This window comes from Panthera tigris, chromosome E3 (genome assembly GCF_018350195.1).
Source record: "Panthera tigris isolate Pti1 chromosome E3, P.tigris_Pti1_mat1.1, whole genome shotgun sequence".
Taxonomy (NCBI): Eukaryota; Metazoa; Chordata; class Mammalia; order Carnivora; family Felidae; genus Panthera; species Panthera tigris.
Window position 1 is genome coordinate 17,595,504 of NC_056675.1, and position 25,038 is coordinate 17,620,541.

Sequence of the window (25,038 nt, forward strand, 5' to 3'; positions counted from 1 at the left end):
AGAAGGAAGCTGCGTCCTCATTATCGTTTCATTGCGTGGGAGAGTGGTCTCCGCGTGTTAATAGGAAACACTTTGCACTTGTGTGCCGGCCACGGCCACTTTCTCACATATTAACCCATTTGACAGTAAGAGTTCTTTTAGGAAGGTACTGATATTAGCCCCGTTTTACAGAGGGGGAGGGGAATTAATACACATTGAGTTTCCTACACAGGATTTGGGCTCAAGAAGCCTTAACTGTGCTCTTAGCCACTGCTCTGTTCTGGCCCTAAGTTACCAAAGATGGAGAATGCCACTTCTGGCCTCTGCTTGCCTGGGTTAACCATTTTAACAAGGACATCTCATTACACATTCAGCTTCCTTCCTTTACTTAGAAAAAAAAAAAAAAAAATCTGTACCTCCAATGTGGGGCTCAAACTCCTGACCCCGAGATGGAGTCACGTGCTCTACCAACTGAGCCAGCCAGGTGCCCCAGCTTGCTTGTGTGTAAAATGGGTATAATTCCCTCTCATAGTGCTATCTGCAGGGCAAGTACATGACAGGTTGTTGTAGGTGCTCAATTACAGCTGATTACTCTTATGTCTTGAATCCACAAGCAAATCCTGGCCTGCATGTTCAGAGAAATTCAGGGCCATATTGATCAAGGCCTTGGTCCACTCTGGGTCCTTCAGTCTCCTCCTTGATGTAAGTGAATTTAGAGAACCCTGCCCAGGGTTCAGAGTCAGTATCTTCTGGAACAGATTCTCAAGTATCCCTCCACACAGGAAAATTCTTACATCAAGGAAGTATGTCCGATGACCATTCCCCCACTTCCCGTATCAAACCCTCATTGCCTTCCCTGGCACCTCCCCCATTTCCCAGTCTTTGGGAGCCAAAGTAAAAACATCAGCTGGTACTGTCAGTCAATCTCAAACTTAGCCAGAGACATACAAAAGAATCAGAAACATATTGAAAACTTTACTAGAAATATAAAGAAAAAAATATAACTGCCTTAGATGCTTCAGGATGGACGGACAAACAGATGGAGCTCCTAGGTCCGATGGGGATGCTCCCTATCCACTTCCTCCTCCTCCAGGAGTGAGGCATCCAGCTCCTCCAGCCGCTGCTGCAGCAGAGGTCCCACATCTGGGCTGGGGGCCAGGTTGGAGGTAAGGGTCCTGCCAGCTGCAGCCCGGACTCCACGAGATGGCCGCCGGGATCGAGGAAGGCTGCTGTCCCGAAATTCCACAGCCCGCCGAAGCTTCTTTGAGCTGGTGAAAATCAGAGTCCCGTTGCGCTCCCGGGGCTCCTCAAAGATGGTTTCAAAGGTCCTGGACCAGGCAGGGAGGGGTGCTGGTTACCAGCGTGGCCCCTGGTTCCAGCCTTCCCTCTATTACCCCCAAGCCTTCAGAGTTTCTCACCTCCTGGTTGTAGGTGACTGATAATTCTTGTTGGTATAAATTTCTTCTAAGCTGAACTCCTTCTTGTTCAACCTGGGAGCAAAGAGCAGAGGCCATTGAAAAACCCAGAGCCATTGTGCCCTGAAAAAAGGATAAGCAAGGTGTGGTCTATATTTTAGTTTCTGGGACACACTGAGGCCAGGAGTGCTGCCTGAGACAGACATATAGTTCTAAGTGCAAACCATGTTCAGACCAAATTGACTCCTCCCTGAGAGAAGACAGAGCCCCACTTCAGAGGGTCCAAGCCTACACCTATTTGGCCAAGGCAGCTGCATGTACAATGAGCCACTCACCTGATTGGTCGAGGCAGTCCCATTGGTGTAAGGTTTGGCTGAGGACGGACTGGTGTCCTGCGTATTCTGAATCGAGAAACCTTTCCCATGGTCTGCAAAAACAGGGCAGAGGATAAGGGTGCAGCATGGACTCAGAGTCCCACTTGTCTCCTCCCCCCATCTCTACTCCTACCTTGGTCTCAGGGTCTGAAAGCACCTGGTCCTCTGAGGCCCTTGGCTCCTTCCCCTTGGTTGAGCCCAACCTGCAGATAAGGTCAAGGCTCAGGGACAAATAATATTCATAGCAATATCCCCATCTCCTGCCCACTGGATAGTAGGGAAGGAGGCTGGGCCCAGACTGTGGCCAGGGCTTTAAGAAGGGTTTATTGAGAGCACTACCTGGGTTCTGCAGGTTCAGAGAAGGAGGAAGTAGATGCGGTGGACGAACAAGATGTGATGAGGGGAGGAGAGCCTCCCGCTCCTCCAAGAGGGAAGACCTCTTTCCGGAGACAGGGCCGAGAGGGTGGTGGGGCTCGGGCCATCTCTCCACCACCCACAGTGTGCCGCCGGAGCCGTGACCGGCTCGGGTGGTGTGGAGCAGGGGGCCAGCTGCAGGTATCTGGGCCAGGGGGCCCCAGATCGGGGCAGGAGTGGCTTCGGCCCAGAGAGGGCTTAGACAGAGGTGCTGGGGGATTGTGGTCTTGGGCCCGCCACTGGCGGATAGGGGGCCGGGGACTGACAGATGCAGTGTCCTCAGTAGCCCCAGACTGCTCAGCCTCTGAGATGGCAATCTTCAACTCCAACTTCATGGGAGGTGATGGGGGTGGGGGCCGTGGGGCTTTGTTGGGTGTGAGGAAGATGTCAGCAAAGCTCTCCAGCTTGGAGCGGACGGAACGGAAGAGGGGAGCCAAGCCCCAGGGACTGAGGCGGGGGCGTAAAAGGCTGGACGGCGGTGGGATCGATGGGGGCTCCAGTACAGGATCCGGGGCTAAGGAAAGGAGAGGCTCAGATGGGCATTCCTCAACTGCAGGTGTCTAAGCCCTACTTCAGTAGCCTCAGCTCCTCCCCCAAACACTAAACTTTGCCCACAGAAGTCTAAGCCCACCCCTAAAAAGCTAAGTCCTAAATTGAGGAATTGAACCTCAGACCTCTGAAGTCTACACCCCAGCTTCACACACTGAGCTCCCTGAGGGGAAGGAGTTAAGCCCCACCCCCACCTTTGCCTCTGATACTTTTAAACTCAGCTAGGATTTTCCAGAGCCCTAAATCTCATCCCTCTGAGTCCTTACCTCCTGGTGGGCTCTCCAGAGGGTCTTCAGGCAAGGCAGATGGCTGGAATGGGGGATCCAGGTCCCTGGACGGAAGCATTGGCTGGTGAACCACGGTCATGGGCTTGGCTCTGGGGTTAAGGGGAAGGTAAAGGCTGAGGGAGCTTCCAGATCCAGATCCCACCTGAGCCAGCACCTCCCCTGTCCCTTAAGGCTCCTGAAGGTGCTACAAGGAAGGATTGGACAAGTAAATTCTGATGCCCCTAACTCTAGTTGCCTGGGTAACAGGTGTTGCCTGGACATTTCGATAATTCCTTCCCCAGCCCTCTCACCTTCTTGCTGGGATGATGAAGTTGGGAGTCTCATCAGCAAAGCCCTGGGTGTAAACAAAGAATGTTTTGGGGGAGGCAAGGAAGCCCCCTTCAGCCTTCTTAGCTACCCACATTCCGACCCTCTCAAGTCTCCAAAGGCCTGCCGGGGTTCACACCAAAGACTTTTCCATATAGGTCTTTCCTCGATGTCTTCCATCTAAAATAATATTCTCCTTACTCAGAGCAAAAGCTACCCCAGCTGAACGAGCCCTGACATCCTTACCCCAAAATACTCATACCTCAGCTGTGGGTCTTGAGCTGGCAATGTCTTCTAGCATCACCACCAGAGTAGGCTGGGGGGCCCAGTCCACCTTTTGTGAAGGGCCTTCCTCTGGGCCAGGGGTTGTCCTTGATCTCCGTCTCAGGGTAGAAGGGGGCCGGTGGGTGCGGCTCAAGGGCTCTCGGCATAAGTGCAGTGGGTCGGGAGGCCTAGAGAGGACACAGGAATATCAGAGGGGTTCAGTTGTGTCCCGTTTACCCTCTATCCTGCCATGCTCACCTGGTCTGCGAGGACCACGTAGCCTGCTGGGATGGCGAGGCAGGCGGCTGGTTTCGGACAGAATCTCGGCGGTTGCTGCGGTGTTGTGGGGTGGTGGTCTCTTCTTGGGGCACCAGGGGAACCTAATTGAGGAGAAAGTGTCAAGAGCAAGGTGATGGACTGAGGTCAGACTGGACAGGGCCTCCCTGAACCTAACAGTGCCCTGTGCCATCAAAGTGACAGAGACTGTGGCTAGAATTCACTTACGAACCCAAAGAAGTGAGTTGAACTGAATCAGGGGCCAGATATTACAGTGTCCTGAGCTGCAGTAATCTCACCCTGGCTATTTGGCGAAATGAAAGGGAGAGAGTAACCTTGGGTGAGTCACTGCCCTATTTGGGGCTTCAGTTTTTTCTAATCTGTGCAATGGAGCCAAAGTCCTCAGCCTGCTTCCCAAGGATAGCTTAAAAGTTTGCCCGGGAAGAAAGCAAGGGTTTCTCATACTTAAGAGTGTAGAGATGTGGTTGCAGCCCAACAGGGTTGATGGTGGGGCAGGCGAGATTCTACCACTGAACCACCAATGCTGGGTTGATAGTGGGGAATGGGCACCAGAGACTCTGCCCAAATCTAGGTTGGATTGAGAGCTAAGCAGAACTCTAGTATTAGTGAGACTGCCTGAGCAGGGTGTGAGAATGAGGTATCTGGACCTCAATTATCCTCACTAGTGATCTAGTTTCACCTTGGTACTGAAGAGAGGACCTGAAGAAGAAGGGGTCTTTCAGTTCAGGGGGCTCACCATACGGGCAGCCATAACATCTTCCAGCACTACAGCCAGGACCCGCCGAGAGGCCTTTTCCAAGGGCGAAGGGGCTGCCAGAGACTGCAGCCTCGGCCGTTTGGGGCTCCTGGCTCCCCATAATGCTCGAGCCAGGGGCTGGCGGCACAGACGTGGCCGGCCAGGTGGGCTGGAGGATGAGAGAAGCAGAAGACAGTCGCCTGGGTCTGTCGTTAGCTCTGTGGTTTCCCCGGTACGGTCGCCAGGCTCCCCGTTTCCCGTGCTCAAGACAGGCGGGCGGGGTGCGCTCTCACCTGGAGTCCCCGGGCAAGTCCATGGGGGAAGCGGCGGCTCCGGGGAGTCCCTGGGGGATCCCAGGCTGCAGCCTGGGATGGGGGGGGAGCGGGGGAGCGGGGAGTGAGGGCCAGCCCCTCCCCTGGGGCTCCGCCCTTCATGGTCCGCCCAAGGCTCCCGGTAGCCCACAGGCCGGGGCCCTGGGGCGTAAAAGGGCGCCCCCGGCTGGCCGTCCGGAGCGAGTGTCTTCCCTCTGCTGTCGCCCGAAATCAGTGGATCACCCGCGCCCAGACTGGCACTTCCCGGGAGAACCTGGCTTGCAGCGGCCCCAGTTCTCCCACGGCCCCGAGCCTCCTGGTGGGGCCTTTGTCCCTTTAGAATCCGCCCTGAGATCCCCCGGGATCAGCTGGGATCCCGGTCCTGGGAGGCTCACTTTCTGCCGGATCCCTCTGCACTCCTCATCCACTGCCAGCGAGTGGCCGAGAACTCAGAAGCAATACTCTCACACACCGACGGCACCCCCCGCCCCACCAGATCCCCTACACTGGATCCCTGTGGAAAGAATCCTACAGCGCGGTTCCTCCAATCAGACGCCGCGAGGATCCTCCTCTCCCTGTAAGTTTGGGCTCCGCAAAGCTCCACTCAGACAGGGGCAGCCCGAGCTTGAGCATCACGAACTCAGTCCGGATCCCCGGGGATCCACTGTCAAACAGATACCCCCTTCACTCCAATCTCGGGAGGTCCCACCCACCGACCCCATCCTCCACCCCTCCCCGGCTCCCCGCCCAGTGCTCTCCCCAGCCCAGGACCAGATGGTTCAAATGTTTCCTTCCCTCCCTCCTCCCGCCCTCTCTCCAGCCGCTCGGTGCCCTCCCCCGCGCGCCGCTCACCGCCGCCTCCCGCGGATCCCGGGTCTTCGACGGCTCCCACCTCCGGCTCCTTTAAAACCAGCCTTACCCAGCACTGTCCAACCGCCGAGGGCCTTCTTCTCGGAGCCTTCGGGCGCCGCCCAATCGCCGATCCCCGTCTTCCGGGGTGGTGAGAAACTAAGTGAAGCCACCTGGCAGCCATCTTCCCTAGGGGCAAGAAGCCAAATTGGGCACCGCCGCCATTATAGTTGAGGGCAGGTAGCTCTGTCCTCGAAGAACCGAAGTGGACCGGATGGAGTCGTTTTGTGAAGGCCAGTCAGTGGCCGAAGACTATGACAAGTTTCTTGAACTACTGAGGCAGCTGTAGTGACTAGAGTGCCGCCACGTTTTTTAAGGGCATCTTCCGGGTTTTTTTTTTTTTTGGTTTTTTTTTTTGGTTCTCAGGCCAATAAACGTGAACTGAGTTGCTAGCGACAAGTGAAATTCCCAATTTCCTAGAGAGGCCTCATCGAGGGCGGTTCCGGTTACCCTCCGGGATTCCTCAGCCGGGTTCCCACGTCGCTGAGAAGATCTGGGCGGGGGGCTAGGAGCCAGAGACTAAGGATAATGCCACCTCCAGCTCCTGTGTTTGCGCTATGTCCCGGAGAGACTGCTGGGCTGGGCCAAAATTGGGAGGAGGCTGGGGCGTTGACCTTCCTGGAGGTGTGGGGGTTTCTGCGGCGCACGCCGAGTGTTCAGTATAGGGGCGCCTTTGCAGGGGACCAATAACCCACCTTGGCGTGCTCCGTAGGCTCCGGCAGCTTGCCTCTCTGTTCCGGGCTCCCACTAACCTTCTTTCAAGAGGGGCCTGGAAATAGCCCTTAGTAGTAAGGGATCGAGGGTGCATTCCCACTGCTTGGGAGAGTCTCCATCATGCAACCTTTACCAGGAGTCGGGCTATTAGTGGGGAGGAAGTGGGCAGGTACTAGCTTCTCGAACTGTGAAGCGGCTCTCACCGCGTAACCAGAGCCTGTACCTCCACTAGTTCTCCTTCCCCAGAATTTCCTCGTCCAAACCAGTACCTAATTTTCTTGGTGGAACAAGAAAGCCTGAAGCCTAGAATCCTGGGTCTGAGATGAAGGTGCAGCCCAACCCAGCAGAATTCTGCCTTCTGGGACTTCGTGATAAACGTATTGACATAGTGAGAATGATACGGAAAGAACAGACTCAGCAAGAGCCGGTGTGGAAAGTGAAGACTCCCCCACTCTGTAAGCAAGGGCTCATCCAGATAGCTCTCCCAAGCCTACAGCAATTCTCTTTGTAACACAAGGCCTGCTGGGTCCTCTGGAAATCCACGATGAGGCTTCTGGTGTTGGGGGAACAACAGCTTTTCCAGTGGGAAGTGTTCTCTCTTCCCTGGATGGGGGCTGGCTGTCTGATGATGCTTGCAGCTGTGAGTGCTTGGAGATCCTTCTCAACCTTGTTGAGTTGAGAGGCCCTCTGTAGGCTCTCACTTTCTTAAACAGGTGCTTCCCCAGCCCCAAGGCAAGAAAAGCGCTCAAGGGTAGAGCATGCCTGATCAGAGTTTTGATTCTCTGGGTCTCCTGAAGAAGTCAGGCAATGGCAAAGGACATAGGCTTAAGGAAAAGGTCTGGGTCTGAGAATTTGGCAGGGACGGCCCAGCCCTAAGACCTAACTTGGGGTGCTGGCGTTTATCAAATTGAAGTTTAATGTAGACTGTGGTGTCTCGGCCCTAAGCTCAGGTCAGCAATAGCAAACCTGATAGCCTCACCGTGTTACCTCTGCCTTTTTTGTGACTACCATTTCAACAACTCTTACCTCACCCATCACCTGTGTACACACTCTAGGGCCTGGTCAATGTGTGCTGATCCACTGGCAAGAGGCCCCACACAACTTCCAGTGGGGCGGGTGATGTGGCTGGAGGTTGGCCCATCGGTGCATCATTGTTCAGAAACTCTAGGGTGCCTGGGTGGCTCAGTTGATTAAGCGTCCAACTTCAGCTCAGGTCATGATCTCACAATTCATGAGTTTGAACCCCGCATCAGGCTTTCTGCTGTCAGCACAGAGCCCACTTAGGATCATCTGTCCCCCCTCTCTCTCTGTCCTTCCCCCGCTCATGTGCACACACCCATTCTCTGTCTCTCAAAAATAAAGAAACATTAGAAAGAAAGGAAGAAAGGAAGAAAGAAAAGAAAGAAAGAAGTTATGGGTCCCTTTGAGTCTGGGTCTCCCATCTGCTTATTATTCTTGACCTCAGTGGTCTCACTTGTGAAATGGGAGCAATGAACTCTATCATGCCTATCTGAAAATCGACTTGAAAGATAAAGATCAAATGAGAAGACACACCTGAATGTGCCTGATAAATGAAGTCTCTGGTAAAATGAGGAAGATGGGGGCGCCTGGATGGCTCAGTCAGTTGAGCTCTTGATTTCAGCTCAGGTCATGATCTAATAGTGGATCCTGCATGGAGCCTGCTTAAGATTCTCTCCCTCCCTCTTCATCTGCCCCTCCCTAGCTCATGCTCGCTCTCTCTCTCTCTCTCTCTCTCTCTCTTTCTCTCCCTCTCTGTCAAAAAAGAAAAAAAGATAAAAACCACCTCTTCTTTCTCTCAGAGTACCCTATCCCTTCTGGCCCTCAAGCCAGCTCTGCTCAGTACCTTTGTCTGCAGAAGCCTCTAGCCCGAGCTCCAGATTAGCTGGGGTGGGTTGAGTTGGGTTGTGGCTGCAGGGGATTGGAATGGGTGGGATGGTCAATGACAGAGCTTTCCTAAGAACCACCCCTGAAAAATGACAGGAAGCTTCGGGTTTGGGTTGCTGTTGTGGTTCCCATCAACCATTTAACAAGAGTTCAACTCCTCCTACATGCTCTGCCCTGGGGATAAACAGGTGCTTATTCCCAGGAGGTTGGTGTTTAAGTCCCTGTACACAAAATTGCCATTGGCTCTACTACTTCCTGCAGCTTCTGTCCTCTCCACCTTAAAGGACTTATTCCAGCCAGGTGGCAGCACATGCCTGACCAACTTAGTTCCCCAGCTGAGGAGCTTTCAAGACCCACCTCTGAGGGCTTTTCCTCTCTGGTCAGCTATTGCTAGAATTTGTAAGCAAATCCTGAGAAAAGCTGGTCCTACCTATGGTCTAACTCCTCTTCCCCAGTTAGAGAGCCACCTGCCATCAGTTCTATACTTGGCTCGTTGTTGTTGTTGCTGTTGTTGTTGTTGTTGTTGTTGTTGATGTTGTTGAGGGAGAGATCATAGGGAGGTGTCAAGGTCAGAAGAACTGATGGTGAAGTGATAGGGCTTATGGTGAGGGTTTCAGAGGAAGGGAGAAGGTTGGGGGAAGTAGAGAATCAAGAAGGTGAAGGGAGGGGTGCCTAGGTGGCTCAGTCAGCTGAGTGGCTAAGTATCTGACTCTTGATTTTGGCTCAGGTCATGATCTTGCAGTTCCTGAGTTTCAGCCCCGCATCAGGCTCCACACGGACAGTGCAGAGTCTGCTTGGGATTCTCCCCCTCTCTTTCTCTCTCTCTCAAAATAAATAAATAAACCTAAAAAGAAAAAAGAAGGTTGGGGCGCCTGGGTGGCTCAGTTGGTTAAGCATCGGACTTCAGCTTAGGTCATGATCTCACGGTTTGTGGGTTCAAGCCCCACGCTGGGCTCTGTGCTGACAGTTCGGAGCCTGGAGCCAGCTTTGGATTCTGTCTCCCTCTCTCCCTGCTCTTCCCCCACTCGAGCTGTCTCTCTCTCTCTCTCAAAAATAAGTAAACATTAAAAATAAAAAAGAAGGTGAGGGGAAGTGTCCACTAATATCTGAAACAATGATGTGTCACTGTATCAGTTACCAATTTATTACTTCTCAGCTCCAAATTCACTCTTTTTGCCTCCTCTGTGAAAAGGGATCTGGGCCCTTTAAATATATTTTCTTTGCCAGCTGGCATCGTACTAAATTGTCAGTAGACAGCTGGGGAGGCATTGCAGGAAGAAAGGATTTTCTTCCTGGTTCCAATGAGCCCTGTGGTCAAGCTCGTGCCGTGTAAGTGGGTTCCCCAGCCCCCAGCTTCTGCAGTCCCTGCAGCTTCTCCAGCACCAGCGCGCAGTGGCCAGAAACTCTCCCTGATGTGCCTCTTGCAGTTTCCTAGTGGAGTGCCTCTGGTGAGATGCCTTCCTGTGACGAGTTTCCCCTGACATCCCAGAGGGAAGATATCCAGGATGTTCCACCAGAGGTGACACCCCAGCCACTTCTGCGCTCTCTCTAAGAAGTTCTGGATCTCAGCCCCAGGGAGGCCCAGATAGAGGCTCTTCCTTGGGCGTTCTATCCCCAGCGAAGGGTTAGCGTCTTCTTATATCTCCTATTCCTGCCTTCTCTAGAATTCTCTTTACTTCCTGCTATCTGTAGCGGGCAGAACTGTGTCTCCCCCTCCCAAATGTATGTTCAAATCCTAACCCCCAATTCCTTTAATTGTGACCTTATTTGGAAATAGAATCTTTGCAGGTATAATCAATGAGGTCGTACTGGATTAGGGTGGGTCCTAAGCCAGCGTCGGGTGTCCTTGTATGAAGAAGGGAATTTGGACACAAATAGAAAGGAGAATGCCATGTGAAGACACGCACAGAGACACAGGAAGAATGCCATGTACAACAGAGGCAGAGACTGGAGTGATGTATCCAGAAACCAAGGAATACCAGAGATTGCTGACAGCTGCCAGGAGCTAGGAAGAAGCAAGGAAGGATACTCCCCAGGGTCTCAGAGGGCGTATGACCCTGTTCACGCCTTGATTTCAGATTTCCAGTCTCCAGAACTATGAGAGCACGGATTTGTGTTGTCTTAAGCCACCTAGTTTGTGGTAACTTGTTATGACAGCCCTGGGAAACTAATACACATTCCAAACCCTCATTTCTCTATTTCCCTGTTACAGTTGATAATTTTTTTTAAAGATTCTATTCTATTCTTTCTTTCTTTTTTTTTTTTTTAATCAGGCTTTACACCCAATGTGGAGCCCAACACGGAGCTTGAACTCATGACCCTGAGATCAAGACCTGACCATGCTTACCTGACTGAGCCACCGGGCGCCCCCTTTAAGATTTTATTTTTAAGCAATCTCCACACCCAACGCGGGGCTCAAACCCACGACCCCAAGATCAAGAGCCGCACCCTCCACCAACTGAGCCAGCTCGCTGCCCCTATAATTCTTTATAACAAACTTGTCCTTGTTCAAATTACTGTGTGGTTTCTCTCTCCTGATTGGTCGCAGACTTATTCTATGATTTAGAATACAAAAATACTAGTGTTTTAGCATTAAATGAAACAGAATATCTGAAAGCGCCTACTGCGGTAACTAAAGAGATATTTCAGACGGTCGGTCATTTCCAAGACAGGCTTAAAGTCTGCGTTGTAGACATAATCCTTAAAGGCATTTGAATGCTCCCATCACACTTGAGGAGGGGGCGGGGAGGAGAAAATGCACGCAGATGGTGCCTGTGAGGACAGCTGGCTCAACTGGGATGGAAGAAGTTGAACTGCAGCGCTCCCATGTTGTCTAAAGGCACTTCCTGGCATGCTGTGGTTTCAGATAGAGGGATAGTGCTCTAGGGAGCACTCAGAAAACAAGTCCAGGTAGAGGCTTGTGGAAATGACCGTGGTTGATGTCACAGGCTGAGGGGGCAGAGGGACAGTGGTATTCAGGGCTAGAATGGCAATTGGGGGGCAGGGAGAACCATGACCCACACACCTGACAGATTCACACAGCCATGATCTCTCCTTCAGAGAAAGAGGCCTAAATGGAGGACAGCAATGTCCTTGGCTGGTCAAGAAGGCTAAGGTGTCCATTTATTTGCTCAATACATTTGTTGAATTCCAACCACATACCAGACACAAAAGCTACCACGGTGAATGAGACAGTGAGCGTCCTTTTCCTCAGAGAGACAAGTAAATGGACACAGGGCATAGGGAGATAAACACTAAAATCCACTTGTACACAGCTTCCCAAAAGAGCACAGAAACAGAGCCAGAGAAGACTTCTCTGAGAATGTGATGAATCATCTGAGATTTAAAGGAAAGGGGGTCGGGAAGAGAGACTGTGCATGGGTCACCCCAATCGTGCGAAGGGCCAGAGGGCAAGACTCAGGAGGCTGCAATTCGGTAGTCAGCCTGTTGGAAATAATGCATGCCTTTTATTTATTTAAAAAATGTTTTTAACATTTTATTTTATATTTGAGAGGGAGAGACAGAGAGCGTGAGCAGGGGAAGGGCAGAGAGAGACTGAGACAGAATCCGAAGCAGGCTCCAAGCTCTGAGCTGTCAGCACAGAGCCCGAAGCTGTCAGCACAGAGCCCGACCCGGGGCTTGAACCCATGAGCCGTGAGGTAATGACCTGAGCCGAAGTTGGACTGAACCACCCAGGCGACCCTGCACGCCTTTTAGAATAAATATTTTGAATGCTCCTTTAATGATGATGAAATAAATGAATAGAGAAGTAACTCATTTACAGTCCGACTTTTAAAAACTCAATATAACCCTCAATATAAAAGACAGGCCATTTATATTAAAATGTGTATCCAGTAGTATAAGAGTATACTATACATGATTTAGAATACAAATTACAGACAGCAATATGAACTTTAGAAGGAAAAGAATCCAGACACGAAAGAGTATGTATGTATGTATATACTATATACTGTATATGTATGTACATATTATATATATAGTATGATTCCATTTGTATTACATAAAAAAAGGGAAAACCAGGGGTGCTTGGCTGGCTCAGTCAGAAGAGTATGCGACTTTTGACCTTGGGGTGGTAAGCTGGAGCCCTGCATTGGGTATACAGATGAATAAAAAATAATAATATAAAAGAGGCAAAATTAATCTATAATGTTAGAGATTGGACTAGCCAATACCCTTGGGAAAGACAGTGAGTGGAGAGTGCATGGGAGGGTCTAAGGTGCTAGAAATGTTTTGGTTTCTTGATCTGGGTACTGGTTATATCCACCAGTTCACCAGTTATATTCTGGTTACGTTCACCAGAAAATTCATTGAGCTTACACTTAAGAATTGTGCACTTTTCTGTATATTATTCTTTAAAAACTTAAGTAATGTATATCTCAATGTGTGAATGCTTGGGTAGGGCTTTGCCAAAAGATTTAGTGAAGTGATCATAATGAAGTCATCATATGCTTGCATCTACATATAGGATTTTCATGAATTCTGTAGCTACAAGCTCAGACTGTCACAGATGGGTTGCATTGGTGACTCAAATTCAAATTGGCCATCTGTGCCACGATTTTCCAAAATGCCAACAATTCTTGGTGAAATTCCAAAAAAACAGAATACAATTTTCCCTTGATATATATGGCTGTCTGCCTCTCTGAAAAAGTCAGAATTAAAACTATTCTTAAAATTTTTAAATATACATATATTTAATGTTTTATTATTTCTGGGGGGGGGGGAGAGGGGGAGTGCACGTGGGGGAGGGGCAGAGAGAGGGACACAGAATCCGAAGCAGGCTCCAGGTTCTGAGCTGTCAGCACAGAGACCGATGCAGGGCTTGAACTCACAAGCCTTGAACTCACAAGCTGCGAGATCATGACCCGAGCTGAAGTCGGACGCCTAACTGACTGAGCCACCCAGGCACCCCTAAATATATTTTTAAGTTTTACTTATTTAAGTAATCTCTACACCCTTCATGGGGCTTGAACTCATGACCCTGAAATCAAGAGTCGTATGCTCTTCTGACTGAGCGAGACAGGCCCCTGAGATTAGAACCATTTATAACTTTATGTTTATATATATAAAATGAATGTTGGTTCTGTACTTGGATAATTATAAATGTGTTCTTACCTACATGAATGTCCATGGAGCCTTCTGAAAATGGTGGAGGGCAAGGGACATTTTTTTTTTTTTTTTCATTGAATAAGGCTCTTTGGTACTATGCAAGACAACTGATATCCCTGGGTCCACCCATTACATGCCAATAGGTCCTCCACCACTGTGATAAAGAAAAAAAAAATGCCCCCACAAATTCACAGAACAGTCCCTATGGGTAGCACTGCCCCCTGTTGAGGACCACTGATTTAGGGCCACAGATTTAAGGCATAAAGGTCAGCAATGGGGGGACGAATACCCAAAGAAATGGGAGGTGGAAAGATTAGTTAGAGCTCAGCGAAGGTCAGCTTAGTCGGAGGGGAAATGTAGTGGGGGAAAAAGACGGGGAGTGGCACTGGTATGCTTGAATCTATAAAGATTTGTTAGGTGAGTCAGAGAACAAATGAATGAGTGGATGTTTGCAGGTAATAAGAAACTATTGACTTTTGATTATCCTGTTTTTATTTTTATTTTTAATTTATTTTTAATGTTTTATTTATTTTTGAGACAGATGGAGACAGAGCATGAGCAGGGGAGGGGCAGAGAGAGAGGGAGACACAGAATCCGAAGCAGGCTCCAGGCTCCGAGCTGTCAGCACAGAGCTGACATGGGGCTCGAACTCACAAACCGTGAGATCATGACCTGAGCCGAAGTCGGATGCTTAACTGACTGAGCCACCCAGGCGCCCCAATTCTGTTTTTATTTTATTAAAAATTTTTTAATGTTTATTTATTTTTGAGAGAAAGAGAGAGAGTGTGAGCAGGGGAGGGGCAGAGAGAGACGGAGTCAGCACAGAGCCCGACTCGGGGCTCAAACTTGCGAGCTGTGAGATCATGACCTGACCCAAGTCAGACGCTTAACCGACTGAGCCACCCAGGCACCCCAAGTGTCTGACTCTTGATTTCCGCTCGCGGCATGATTTCACTGTTCCTGAGTTCAAGCCCTGCTCCTGGCTCTGCACGGATGGTGCAGAGCCTGCTTGGGATTCTCTCTCTCCCTCTCTCTCTACCCCTTCCCCACTCATGAGCACACTCTTGCACTCTTTCTCTCTCTCAAAATAAATAAATAAACTTGAAAAAATCATTTTCTAGTCAGTCCCGGCACCCTATAGAAAATCATTCTTATTGGATTCTTATCTATCCTGCAGAGTTTCTTTGTGCATACAAAAGCAAATTTCCATATCTACTATTTTCCCCTTGGCTTTGTCTATACTTAAGAGGTAGCATACTACATATACTGTTCTGCTCTTTGCTCGATGAGTCTGGAAGCTTTTTCCTTAGCAGTGCCTAGAGCACTTCTGTGTTATTTTCAACAGCTGCCTAGTTTGCCATTGTGTGATTCCACCATACTCTCTTCAATCACTCTCTTATTGATGGGAATTGAGTTGTTTTCTATCAGTATTAGAAACAACGCTTCAGTGATAACCTTTACAATGTGTCATGTGTTTTATAGTGGAGATTTTTGAGGAAGGACAAAACAACATTAAGATGATGTTTTAGAAAGATTTAGCAACTCCTGGACAAGATGGGTTTGGGAGTATGGGCAAGTTACTCTATTATATGGGAGGGCAAGTTATTAAAATAGACTAGATATAACAGGGTGGGAGGTGTGGTGGTTTTACAAATATATCCATAGAGGGGCGCCTGGGTGGCTCCGTCGGTTAAACATTTGACTCGAGGTCAGCTCAGGTCATGATCTCACAATAGGGAGTTCAAGCCACACTTTGGGCTCCACACTGAGCATGGAGCCTGCTTGGGATTCTCTCTCTCCCTCTCTCTCTGCTCCTCCTGCCCCCTCCTCTCAAAATTAATAAATAAACATTTAAAAAACCAAATATATCCATAGATTCTTAGAATCTTCTCCCCTCAGATTTGGAGGCTAACTCCCCCCTCTCCCCCCCCCCCCCCCGTCTTGAGTAGGAGCTGACCTAGTGCCTTGAATCTAATAAATGGAAGAAAGCAGAACCGATGGTATGAGACTTTGGGCACCAGGTCATGAAAAGACATTCTCTTTTGGGGCGCCTGGGTGGCTCAGTCAGTTAAGTGTTCAACTCTTGATTTTGGCTCAGGTCAAGATCTCATGGCTCCTGAGATCAAGCCCCGAGTCAGGCTCCTCGCTGACGGTTCGGAGCCTGCTTGGGAATCTCTCTCTCCCTCTCTCTGCCCCTCCCCTGCTCTCTCTCTCTCTCAAAATAAATAAACAAAACGTAAAGAAAAGACACTTTATTTTGCTCTTTCTCTCTATCTTGGATCACTTGTTCTGGAGGAAGCCAGCTGACATGTTGTAAGTAGCTCTATGGAACCCTATAGAGAGACCCACATGGGAGAAACTGAGGCCTCCTGCCAACAGCCATGTGAGTGAACTTGGAGGCAAATCCTTCAGGCCCTGTCAAACCTTCAAATGACTGCAGCCCTGGTCAATACCTTGCTTGCATCCTCATGAGAAACCCTGAGCTACAGCCATCCAGCTAAGCCTCTCCTAAATTCCTGCTTCACAGAAACTGAGATGATAGATGTTTGTTGGTTAAGCTACTAAATTCTGAGGCAATGTATTACAAACGGGTGGAATTTTGGGCATGGGAAAGAGAGGGAGGGTAAAGGAGGCATCTGGAAATACCTTTCACCTCTGTTTACTGGAAATTGTCCATACTCTCCCCTTGCAGTGTAAGCTCCTTGAGGAGAGGATCTTTGCCTGTTTTTTTTCACTGACTTATCCTTAGCTTCTAATATATAACAGACTCTCAGGATTGCTAGGGAAACCCTTGAAAAAGGGGTCAGATAAAGGAACAGTAGGTCTGATATGTCAGTAACAGGAGTGAAGTGTAGTTGAATAGTCAACGAAAATACCCCCCCAAAATAACAATCAGCCAGTTAGATGTGTAGGCCTGGATGAGGATTTCTCAACCTCAGCACTATTAATAGTTTGGACCAGATTATTCTTTGTTGTGAAGAGATGTCCTGGGCAGGGAAGAGGTTTAGTAGAAATATCCCTAATCTCTACCCACTAGATGTCAGTAGCGCACACACATCGCGTCCCTGTTCTCTGTCACCACCCTCCTTCCCCTGCCCCCCAACCAAAAAGTCTTTGCCAAATGTTCCTGGGAAGGGGGATCACTCCCCAGTTGGGGATCACTGACCTAGAGGATATAATGACAATTGAAACCAAGGGAAAGGGGTTGGATGCCTGAACCTTGGGGAAATGCACTTTAAAAAGGAGGGCCAGGGACGCCTGGGTGGCTTAGTCTGTCAAAGGTCTCACTCTCGATGAGTGAGATGGAGCCCCACATCTGGCTCAGCACTGGGTGTGAAGCCTGCTTAAGATTCTCTCTCTCCCTCTGCCCTTCTCCTGGGCACATGAGGTACATGTGTTCTCTCTCTCTCTCAAAAAAAAAAAAAAAAAAAAAAAAAAATGAGGGCTGTAGGGGCATCTGGCTGGCTCAGTAGGAAGAGCATGTGACTCTTGGCCTCAGGCTCATGAGTTCGAGCCCCATGTTGGGTGCAGAGATTGTTTAAATAAATAAATAAGCTCAAAAAAATCAAATCAATCAATCAATCAATCAATCAATAAGAAGGCTGTAACAGAAGACAGAAAAGCCGAAAAGCAAAACCAACAGAACAAAAAGGGATTCAGAAGTCAATGAGAACAAACAGCAGAGTGTTTTAGTGAGGAGGTTGGCAGGATTTGGGAGAGGATTGCTTTAATCGAATAGTGTGACAAAACCCTGGTTGCGGTGTGTTTGCGTGTGCTTGTGCACACCTATGTGTCCTCTCAGGTGAGAGAGGCGAGGAAGAAGTAGAGGCAGTCTGGTAGCTGGTAATAAGAAAGCAATCAACCGAATGCGAATATGGAATATCGCGGTGGGTGGAAAGCAGAGAGAAAGGATCAAAGGAGAGGGCGAGGCTGCAGGGGAAATGTGAGAAGAGAAAGCAGTGGTGTATTCCACCATATCCTTCATCTCTGGAGAGTCATGGAAAGGACGGAGAGTATCAATCTTTACCCTTCCCTAGAAGGAAGGAAGAAGGGAGCAGAGAGCTTTAACAAATTAGGTTGGAGAAAACCGTGAAATGGGATCTGCAATGGACCCTTAACTCCCTCAGACTAATTTCAAGAGGTAGGCTTCCTGGGTTGGAAGCCGTAAGAATTTTCTCTGAATAAAACAGTATGAAGCCATGCCATTCCTTTAGAACACAGTAGACCACCAAAGGTTCTGGAAAGGACTCTCCTGTGCATTTCTACCACTCTTCCATGAATTAAGACCCCTGTTTACTCTGATGTGGATGAACTAAGGCTCTTCTCACCTCCAGGTTCTCCTCTTCCAAATCTTCACATCATATAACCCCCTTGCTTAAGAATATTTACTACCTCCCTGCCACCTACAGTGTAAGGACCAAAATTCTTGTTTAATTTTCAGGGAAGGGGAGGAAACTATCACTTATCAGTGCCTAGCATATGCTAAGTGTATTCGTTTCCTAGGGCTGCTGTAATAAAGTACCACAAACTCGGTGGCTTCGAACAACAGAAATTTATTCTCTCACAGTTCTGGAAGCTAGAAGTCCAAAACCGAGGTGTCAGCATGGCCATGTTCCCTCTGGGACCCTGAGCAGAATGCTTCCTTGCTTCTTCCTGGCTTCTGGTGGTGGCCACCAGTCCTTGGCATTCCTTGGCCCACAGCTGCATCGTTCTAATCTCTGTGCTGCCATCACATGTGTTCTCCTTGAGTCTGTCTTTGTATGTGTTTTCCCTTCTTGAGAAGACATCACTCACTGGGGCACTTGGCTGGCTCAGTTGGTAGAGCATGCCCCTCTTGATCTTGGGGTTGAGTTCAAGCCCCAAGTTAGGCATAAAGCTTACTTAAAAACAAATAAATACGAACACCAGTTCTATTAGATCAGGGCCCACTCTAATTGGGTGTGATCTCATCTTAACTGGACTACATTTACAAAGACCCTATTTTCAAATAAGGTCACATTTCTGAGCTGCTGGCAATTAGGACTTGAACATGACTTGAACAGGGACATTTGCAAAAACTCTCCCTCAGATACTCTACACTAGAGCCAAAGGGATCTAATCATTGCTAGGCTATATAGCCTATGCTTTCCCACCTTGTGCCAGGCCATTGTTAGGTTTCCGTTTACCCATTCTTGAAGGCCCAGACGAAATGGCACCTCCTCCTTAAAGACTTCTTCAGTGTCTCCTTCTCCTGATCTTTCAGGGCATTTCTCATTGTCCCTTCTGCCCTGCAATTATTTGTGTTCCCTTCTTAAATGCTGCTCACCTCCAAGAATTGGATGGAGGACAAACTGGATAATACATGGAGAAATTGTTGTTGTTGTTTAATTTTTTTCTTTATTTTAGAGAGAGTGCGAGCGGGGGAGGGGGCAGATGAGAAAGAGCATCTCAAGCAGGCTCCACACTCAGCAGGCATGACCTGAGCTGAAATCAAGCATCTGACGCTGAACCTGAACCGACTGAGCCACCCAGCACCCCTGCGTGAGGAAGTTTTGCAATACCAGAGTGCCCCCAAATTTTAGACCAGTGACAACGAACTTTCACACACTTTAAAACAGCTTTTTTGGGGGAGAGCTCACATCCCACATAATTCACCTCTTTGAAGAGCGCAATTCAAAGGCGTTGTTTTTTTTTTTTTTTCCTATTAGCATCACTGCAATCTAATTTTAGAACATTTTCTTAACCTTCCGAAAGAAACCTTCCGAAAGAAAGTGACTTACTGTCACTTCCTATTCCCCAACCCCCTCCCCAGCCCTTCTACAAATATGTTTATTTTGGACATTTCATATGAACCTTCACCCATTTTCATTTGGCTTCCACAAAGGCTTCACTTTGTGGGAATTTTTACAGTATTGTTTGGGGAACAACACCCCTATTTTCACGGGACAAGACTGACCGCTGTTGAGGATGTGTAAGACTTCAACTCGCACACGGATTTCGGATTCCATCGCTCTGTAGATGCACGGATATCTTGAGTGGGAAGTCCGCCGTCCTCCAGCAGCCCGGTTGAAATCGAAGCGGCGCGGGCAGGAGCTAACCCCGAGCTCCTCCTGGGTTCCCCCCAGTTCTGGTCGCTGCACTGCCAGTGAGGGCAGCCACACGCTCCCTTTTCCTCCAGGCGCCGCGGTCACCAGCCCCACCAGGATCCCGAGCGGCGCCGAGGCAGGTCACTCCACGCAAGCGCCATCCAAACCTCCCCGCCCTCACCCCCACCCCGAGGCCCAATCACCGCGCTGCTCGTTTCGGCGTGCTACTGGAAATGGCCCACCTACCAGCGCGATCGTGGGACCGCCCGCAGCTCCGGCGGCGCCGGGAGCCCAGTGCCCCAGTGCCTAGGGCAGCGAGGAGCCTGGAGCCCGAGTCGTGTTCGATTCAGAGGGTGAACTTGACCTAGCGAGGAAAGGCCATCCCACGGCTCTGGGGGAAATGGCTGTGAAGCTGGCGTCGCCGGGTTTCCTCTGGGACTTTCTCAGGATACGGATCCAAAACGAGGGGCTCATAAACATAAGGGGAGGCCCGGGGCCCTGAGTGGGGAGGATCCGTGGACGGGAAGGAGGCGTCCCGGGAGTGCTGCCCCAGGCCGATGTGGGTCGGCAGACTGCCCTGGCCCTACATATCTACCCCCCTCAAAAACTGCCAAACTTTTTAAGTGGGGGGGGGGGGGGTGGTGTACAAAACAAAACAAAAAGTGTAACAGTGGTATAGCTTAAAGCGCATTTAGCATGAGCTTTTAACACAAAAGCCCACTGCAATCGGGCGCCTGCCTGGCTCAGGCAGTTAAGTGTCTGACTCCTGGTTTCTGACTCTCACACGGTTTGTGAGATCGAGCCCAGCCTTCGGCTCTGCACTCACTGACAGTGCAGACCCTGCTTGGGATTCTTCTCTCTCTCCCTCTCTTTCTGCCTCTCCCCTGTTCATGCTCTCTCTCTCTCTCTCTCTCTCAAAATAAATAGAAAAGTAATTTTTTTTTTAGAAAATACACTGCAATGTAATTGTGCTATTCACAAAATAACTCTATGAGAAAAATAATATATAAGATCAAGGTAAGGTAAGGCCCAGTAATGGTCTCTGGGTCCAGACTACTTGTTTGAAGATAAAAGTTTACATTTCAGAGTTTCCTGGAAGTAAGGCCTGGGACCAAAGACCCTCTGCCCCTCACTCCCCCTAGGCCATGCTTCTGAGGCTCTAAAGCTGTGGGTCACAGAGGCAGCATATTCAGTATCTCCAAGTGGTTAACCACTTGGGGACTGATGTCAGACAGACTTGAATACTGATCCTGATTCTTTCTCTTACATGTGGTGTGGGCTTGGGCAAACCACTTGATTTTTCTGAACGTCCAGTTTTTTAAACGTTAAAATGGTTCCAATAACGCCTAGCTGAGGACTCACAGGAGTTGTACACACACACACACACACACACACACACACACACACACACACCACATGCTTCCTTTGGGACTCCTATACGACTCTGACTCATTTATTCTTTCCTAGGATCTGAGAGAACTTTTGTTTCTTGGGTGGGACAAAAAGTTGAGGTCTGTGGTCCTCTGAAGAGATCCCAAAGATAAGGCACGTCCCAGAGAAGTCAGTCTGTTGAGTTGAGGGGGTCAGTGTATGCCTGAAGTCAGACTTCTTGGAAAGCCTCAAGGATTCATTCCTCACAAAGTTCTCCCTCTAAAGGCACTTATCTAGTGCAATTTCAGTACCTTTTCTAGGTTAGTTCCATTTTCTCAGATTCCAAGTGGTGCCAGACTGCTCCTAGGTTTGGGGAATATAACAATAAGTTTGTAAAAATAACCCTTGACTATTCTTTCTCTACACATCTTTTCTCCAGTGAGTTTTATATAGAGAGAGGGTCCTGAGGTGGAACTAAGGGAGATAAATAAATTTGGTTCAGCACTTACCGAACTCAGGTCCTGAACTCCAGTGTTCTTAAAGAGGATCTTTAATTACATTATCTCATTTAATCTTCACAACATCCCTAAGAAAAAAAGAAATGATTATCCCCATTTAACAGGTAAGAAAATTAAGGCAGAGAAGTTGGGCCCCTTGCTAATGGGGGGGGGGGGCAGAGGATCAGAGTGCTTTATAAATGGGAATTTGCAAGGAAACATGAACTCTTTGGAAGGGGTACCAACAAAGAGTTGGGAGCTCAGAGTTCATTTTCTTTGGTTGGGGTGGGAGAATTGTATAAGGTCAGTTGATGTACATGATCACTTCAAGGTGAAGATCAGAATTTTAGTATGCCACTCATTAAAAGAGGTTAAGATCTAGTAGTTGGTTTTTGTTTTGTTTTGTTTTGTTTTGTTTTTTGTTTTAAGGTTTCCAGCTACATGTTTCTGAATACTCATGTGTTACCAATCTTGGGCCTTTAGAAAGGTAAAATGTAAAGGACGTTGAAGAAGTTTCTCTATAGGGTGAGGATCTCAGGACCCTTGTTTTTTCCTGAGCTAGTCCTAGAGGCTCCCTATAGGGTTCCTGTTATTGAAAAGGAGAGTTGGGGCGACTCTACCTTCACACGTGGAGAATAATGCCCCATCTGAGGCATTCTCTCAATCCTCACTGGTGAGGGATTAATGGTCCCAGATTTCCATAGGACTATGAGCCAGCTGTGGGGACTTGGGACACCTCTCTCAATCAACTGTCCAGGGGAGCTGTGAGTCAAGTCTTTGAATTTGCCCACTGCCCTCATCCTCACCCTCATGGACCAAAAGTGGCTACAGCCTAAGTTCTGAGATTCTCCCTATTTTCCAGCAGAAAACAAGAAGTGGTAGATGCAGAAGGAAGGGACCAAAAGCAAGAAACTTTGGGGAGATAGAAATATCAGTGCCAGAACAGATGCCTCACCTTGACACTGAGGACCATGGGCTGGCACTCATGATGCCCTGATATCTTTGGACCTAAAGTCTGTGTCCTGGTCTGTGTTAACCCCCCCACTGCAAACCCTGGAATCAGGTATGTTACCTTGACTGTAACCGGGCCTTCCGGAAACTCTCTACCTTGGATTTGCACCAAGGTGCGTGGCCTTGCCTGTTTCCTGAGTGTGACTGTTGCTTTTCTAGGGCCTAGAAACTGATTAGCACAGAAGCAGCACCCAGGAGTATGTCACTACTTGTGCGGGGGCCCTTCTCAGCTCTTACAAGGACATACTGGAATGAGTAAGTGGGAAATGACCTCACACCTTTCCCAAAGGCCTGAAGTGTTGTTCTAGCTACTAGCTCTGATTAAGCATCGGCAGAATCACCCTCAGTAGTTGAAAAAAATCCAGATTAAGAAGTAGCAAAAAGACTCAGGGCGCCTGGGTGGCTCAGTCGGTTAGGCCTCTGACTCTTGATTCAGCTCAGGTCATGATCTCATGATCTCACGGTTCGTGAGTACCAGCCCTGCACTGGGTGCCACTCTGACACTACGGAGGCTGCTTGGGATTCTCTCTTCCCCTCCTGAGATCCTTTGATATTTTTGGACAATGCTGTGCTTAGAAATAGCTGTGTAGCACCGTGGTTACGATAAATGGGCTTCAAAGTTGGATACCTTGGATTCTAATGCTGGCTGCTTAATTTAGCTGTGCTACAGAGGGTATCTTACTGGACTGAGTTTGAGCGCCCCCATTCGGAAAGTGAAATGATCAGCCTCATTAGGGTTGTTTCTTGAGGATTAAATGAGCTAATGGTTTTGAAGTGTTTTGCAGTTCCTGGCACATTGCGTCGGTTGTTGTTTTTGTAGTTACACTACAGTTTTTAGATGGTTAGGAACAACAAAGAATAAGATTCTGACTTTGGCCACTTAGCCTTCAGAGCGGTGGATAAAAGGGAAGAGGGCACTTCTGTAAGTCACTGGGGCCCAGCTGGTGGCCAGGACTTCTATCCCGGGAGTGTGTGTGAACTGCTCAAGGGCGGAGATGGCTCCGAAGAGAAAGCTCTAGTGTTAGGTCAGCAGAAAGAACACTGGACTAAGGAGCAGTAGCCATTCTCAATGTTTTTATTCTTTTTTATTTTAATTTTTAAATGTTTATTATTTTATTTTATTTTATTTATTTATTTTTTTAACATTTATTTATTTTTGAGAGAGAGAGAGAGACAGAGCATGAACAGGGGAGGGGCAGAGAGAGAGGGAGACACAGAATCTGAAACAGGCTCCAGGCTCTGAGCTGTCAGCACAGAGCCCGACGCGGGGCTCGAACTCACAGACCGCGAGATCATGACCTGAGCCGAAGTCGGACGCTTAACCGACTGAGCCACCCAGGCGCCCCTAAATGTTTATTTTTAAGAGAGAGACAGCCAGACAGACCGTGAGCGGGAGAGGGGCAGAGAGGGGGCAAATCCGAATGGGGCTCCAGGCTCTGAGCTGTCAGCACAGAGCCTGGCTTGGGGCTGAACTCACCATCTGTGAGATCATGACCCGAGCCGAAGTCAGATGCTTAACCGACTGAGCCACCCAGGCGCCCCTCAATGTTCTTATTCTTAAACAGGGGCCACAGTCCCTACCCTCACAAGGAATGTTGCTCAGTTAGATGATTCACAAGAAGGCTGTTGCACACGTGGGACAATGAAGAAATTCCATAAATATGCTTAGCTCCCTAGAATTGGCTTCATTTTTGCAGCCAGGAAGCACTCCCGGAAGCCTGTGGGCCAGCGGAACAGAGGTGGAATCGCTCAGAGGACGCTGATCAATGCGGGTTCCCTACACACAACCTTCTCGGGACACCTGGTAGTACGCCTGTGGCGTTACCTAGCAACAGCGTTCTAGAGTCTGGCCCCAGGGACCAACCAGCGCAGACCTAGTGTTTCACTAGGTCCAATCACTGGGCGCCGCCAGAAGGCACGTCCTCTAGCCAATCTCCGCCGGCGCCCAGAGGGCTTAGGAATTTCAAGAGCCGCAGCTGAGCGTTTGGAGCTGACTCTTAAATGAATAAGGTCAACCGAAACGAGTAACAACTTTCCGAGTGCATCTGAATGACCGTTGTGAAGGCAGGTCGCCATATTCTCTCGGGGGCATTTTCCTGTACCGTTGTCCACTCTGAGTACCAGAGTGACCCACGACGCCGTGATTCCTCTGTTCCGACCGCAGCTTGGCCCCCATGCAAAGCCGGATCCGGGCCAGCTCCGACGCTGGGCCCAGCGCAACAGTGCCTCCTCAGCTCGGAAAAGACAGTGGACCTGGGGTTGGAGCTTCCAGGGTCTGGGAATGGAAGAGTCCAAAGCACCCCCTGCATCCCCGCTCCCCATGCGGAGCCCAGAGCCTGGACCCGAGCGGAGAAGGCCGGGCGCCGTCAAGCCTCGCCGCGGTGGTGGTGTATTTTTTTCTTCGGGGAGTGTGGAGAATCTGAGGCTCAGAAGGCCTTGAACTAGATGTGATGCCAGAGGCCTACGGCCACCTGGGGGCGCTCACTCTGCCCATTTTTGCACACCCC

The 25,038-nt window shown here is 49.3% G+C and overlaps 1 protein-coding gene and 1 long non-coding RNA gene across 4 annotated transcripts; both read right to left on the reverse strand.

The window, feature by feature from the left end:
* Positions 1-934: 934 nt before the first annotated feature.
* On the reverse strand, positions 935-6,710 carry PRR14 (proline rich 14). Of its 3 annotated transcripts, XM_042971228.1 has the most exons (13): positions 6,537-6,703; positions 5,785-5,970; positions 4,915-4,986; positions 4,622-4,790; positions 3,847-3,968; positions 3,587-3,776; positions 3,309-3,352; positions 2,998-3,062; positions 2,108-2,696; positions 1,902-1,971; positions 1,730-1,821; positions 1,398-1,469; positions 935-1,307 (listed from the first exon to the last, which is right to left on the reverse strand). In XM_042971228.1, exons 1-13 carry the CDS (start codon positions 6,647-6,649, stop codon positions 1,028-1,030), a joined length of 2,064 nt encoding a protein of 687 aa, XP_042827162.1. In that variant the 5' UTR covers positions 6,650-6,703; the 3' UTR covers positions 935-1,027. The 3 variants fall into 3 exon arrangements, with proteins under 3 accessions (XP_042827162.1, XP_042827163.1, XP_042827161.1); XM_042971229.1 differs by lacking the exon at positions 4,915-4,986 and having other exon boundaries at positions 2,998-3,107; positions 6,537-6,710; XM_042971227.1 differs by lacking the exon at positions 6,537-6,703 and having other exon boundaries at positions 2,998-3,107; positions 5,785-5,965.
* Positions 6,711-21,077: 14,367 nt separating this feature from the next.
* LOC122234767 lies at positions 21,078-24,280 on the reverse strand. The gene is made up of 3 exons (XR_006212716.1): positions 24,113-24,280; positions 21,533-21,609; positions 21,078-21,386 (listed from the first exon to the last, which is right to left on the reverse strand). It is a non-coding gene; the product is annotated as an uncharacterized LOC122234767 (long non-coding RNA).
* Positions 24,281-25,038: the final 758 nt, after the last annotated feature.

Excerpts from the sequence above, each read along its gene's own strand:
- PRR14 (XM_042971228.1), bottom strand. The coding sequence starts at position 6,649 with ATGCACCCTCGATCCCTTACTACTAAGGGCTATTTCCAGGCCCCTCTT. Across the intron at positions 4,987-5,784 it reads GGGATCCGCGGGAGGCGGCG|GCTGCAGCCTGGGATCCCCC; the intron begins GTGAGCGGCGCG and ends CCCCCATCCCAG. Across the intron at positions 3,777-3,846 it reads ACGTGGTCCTCGCAGACCAG|GCCTCCCGACCCACTGCACT; the intron begins GTGAGCATGGCA and ends TGTCCTCTCTAG.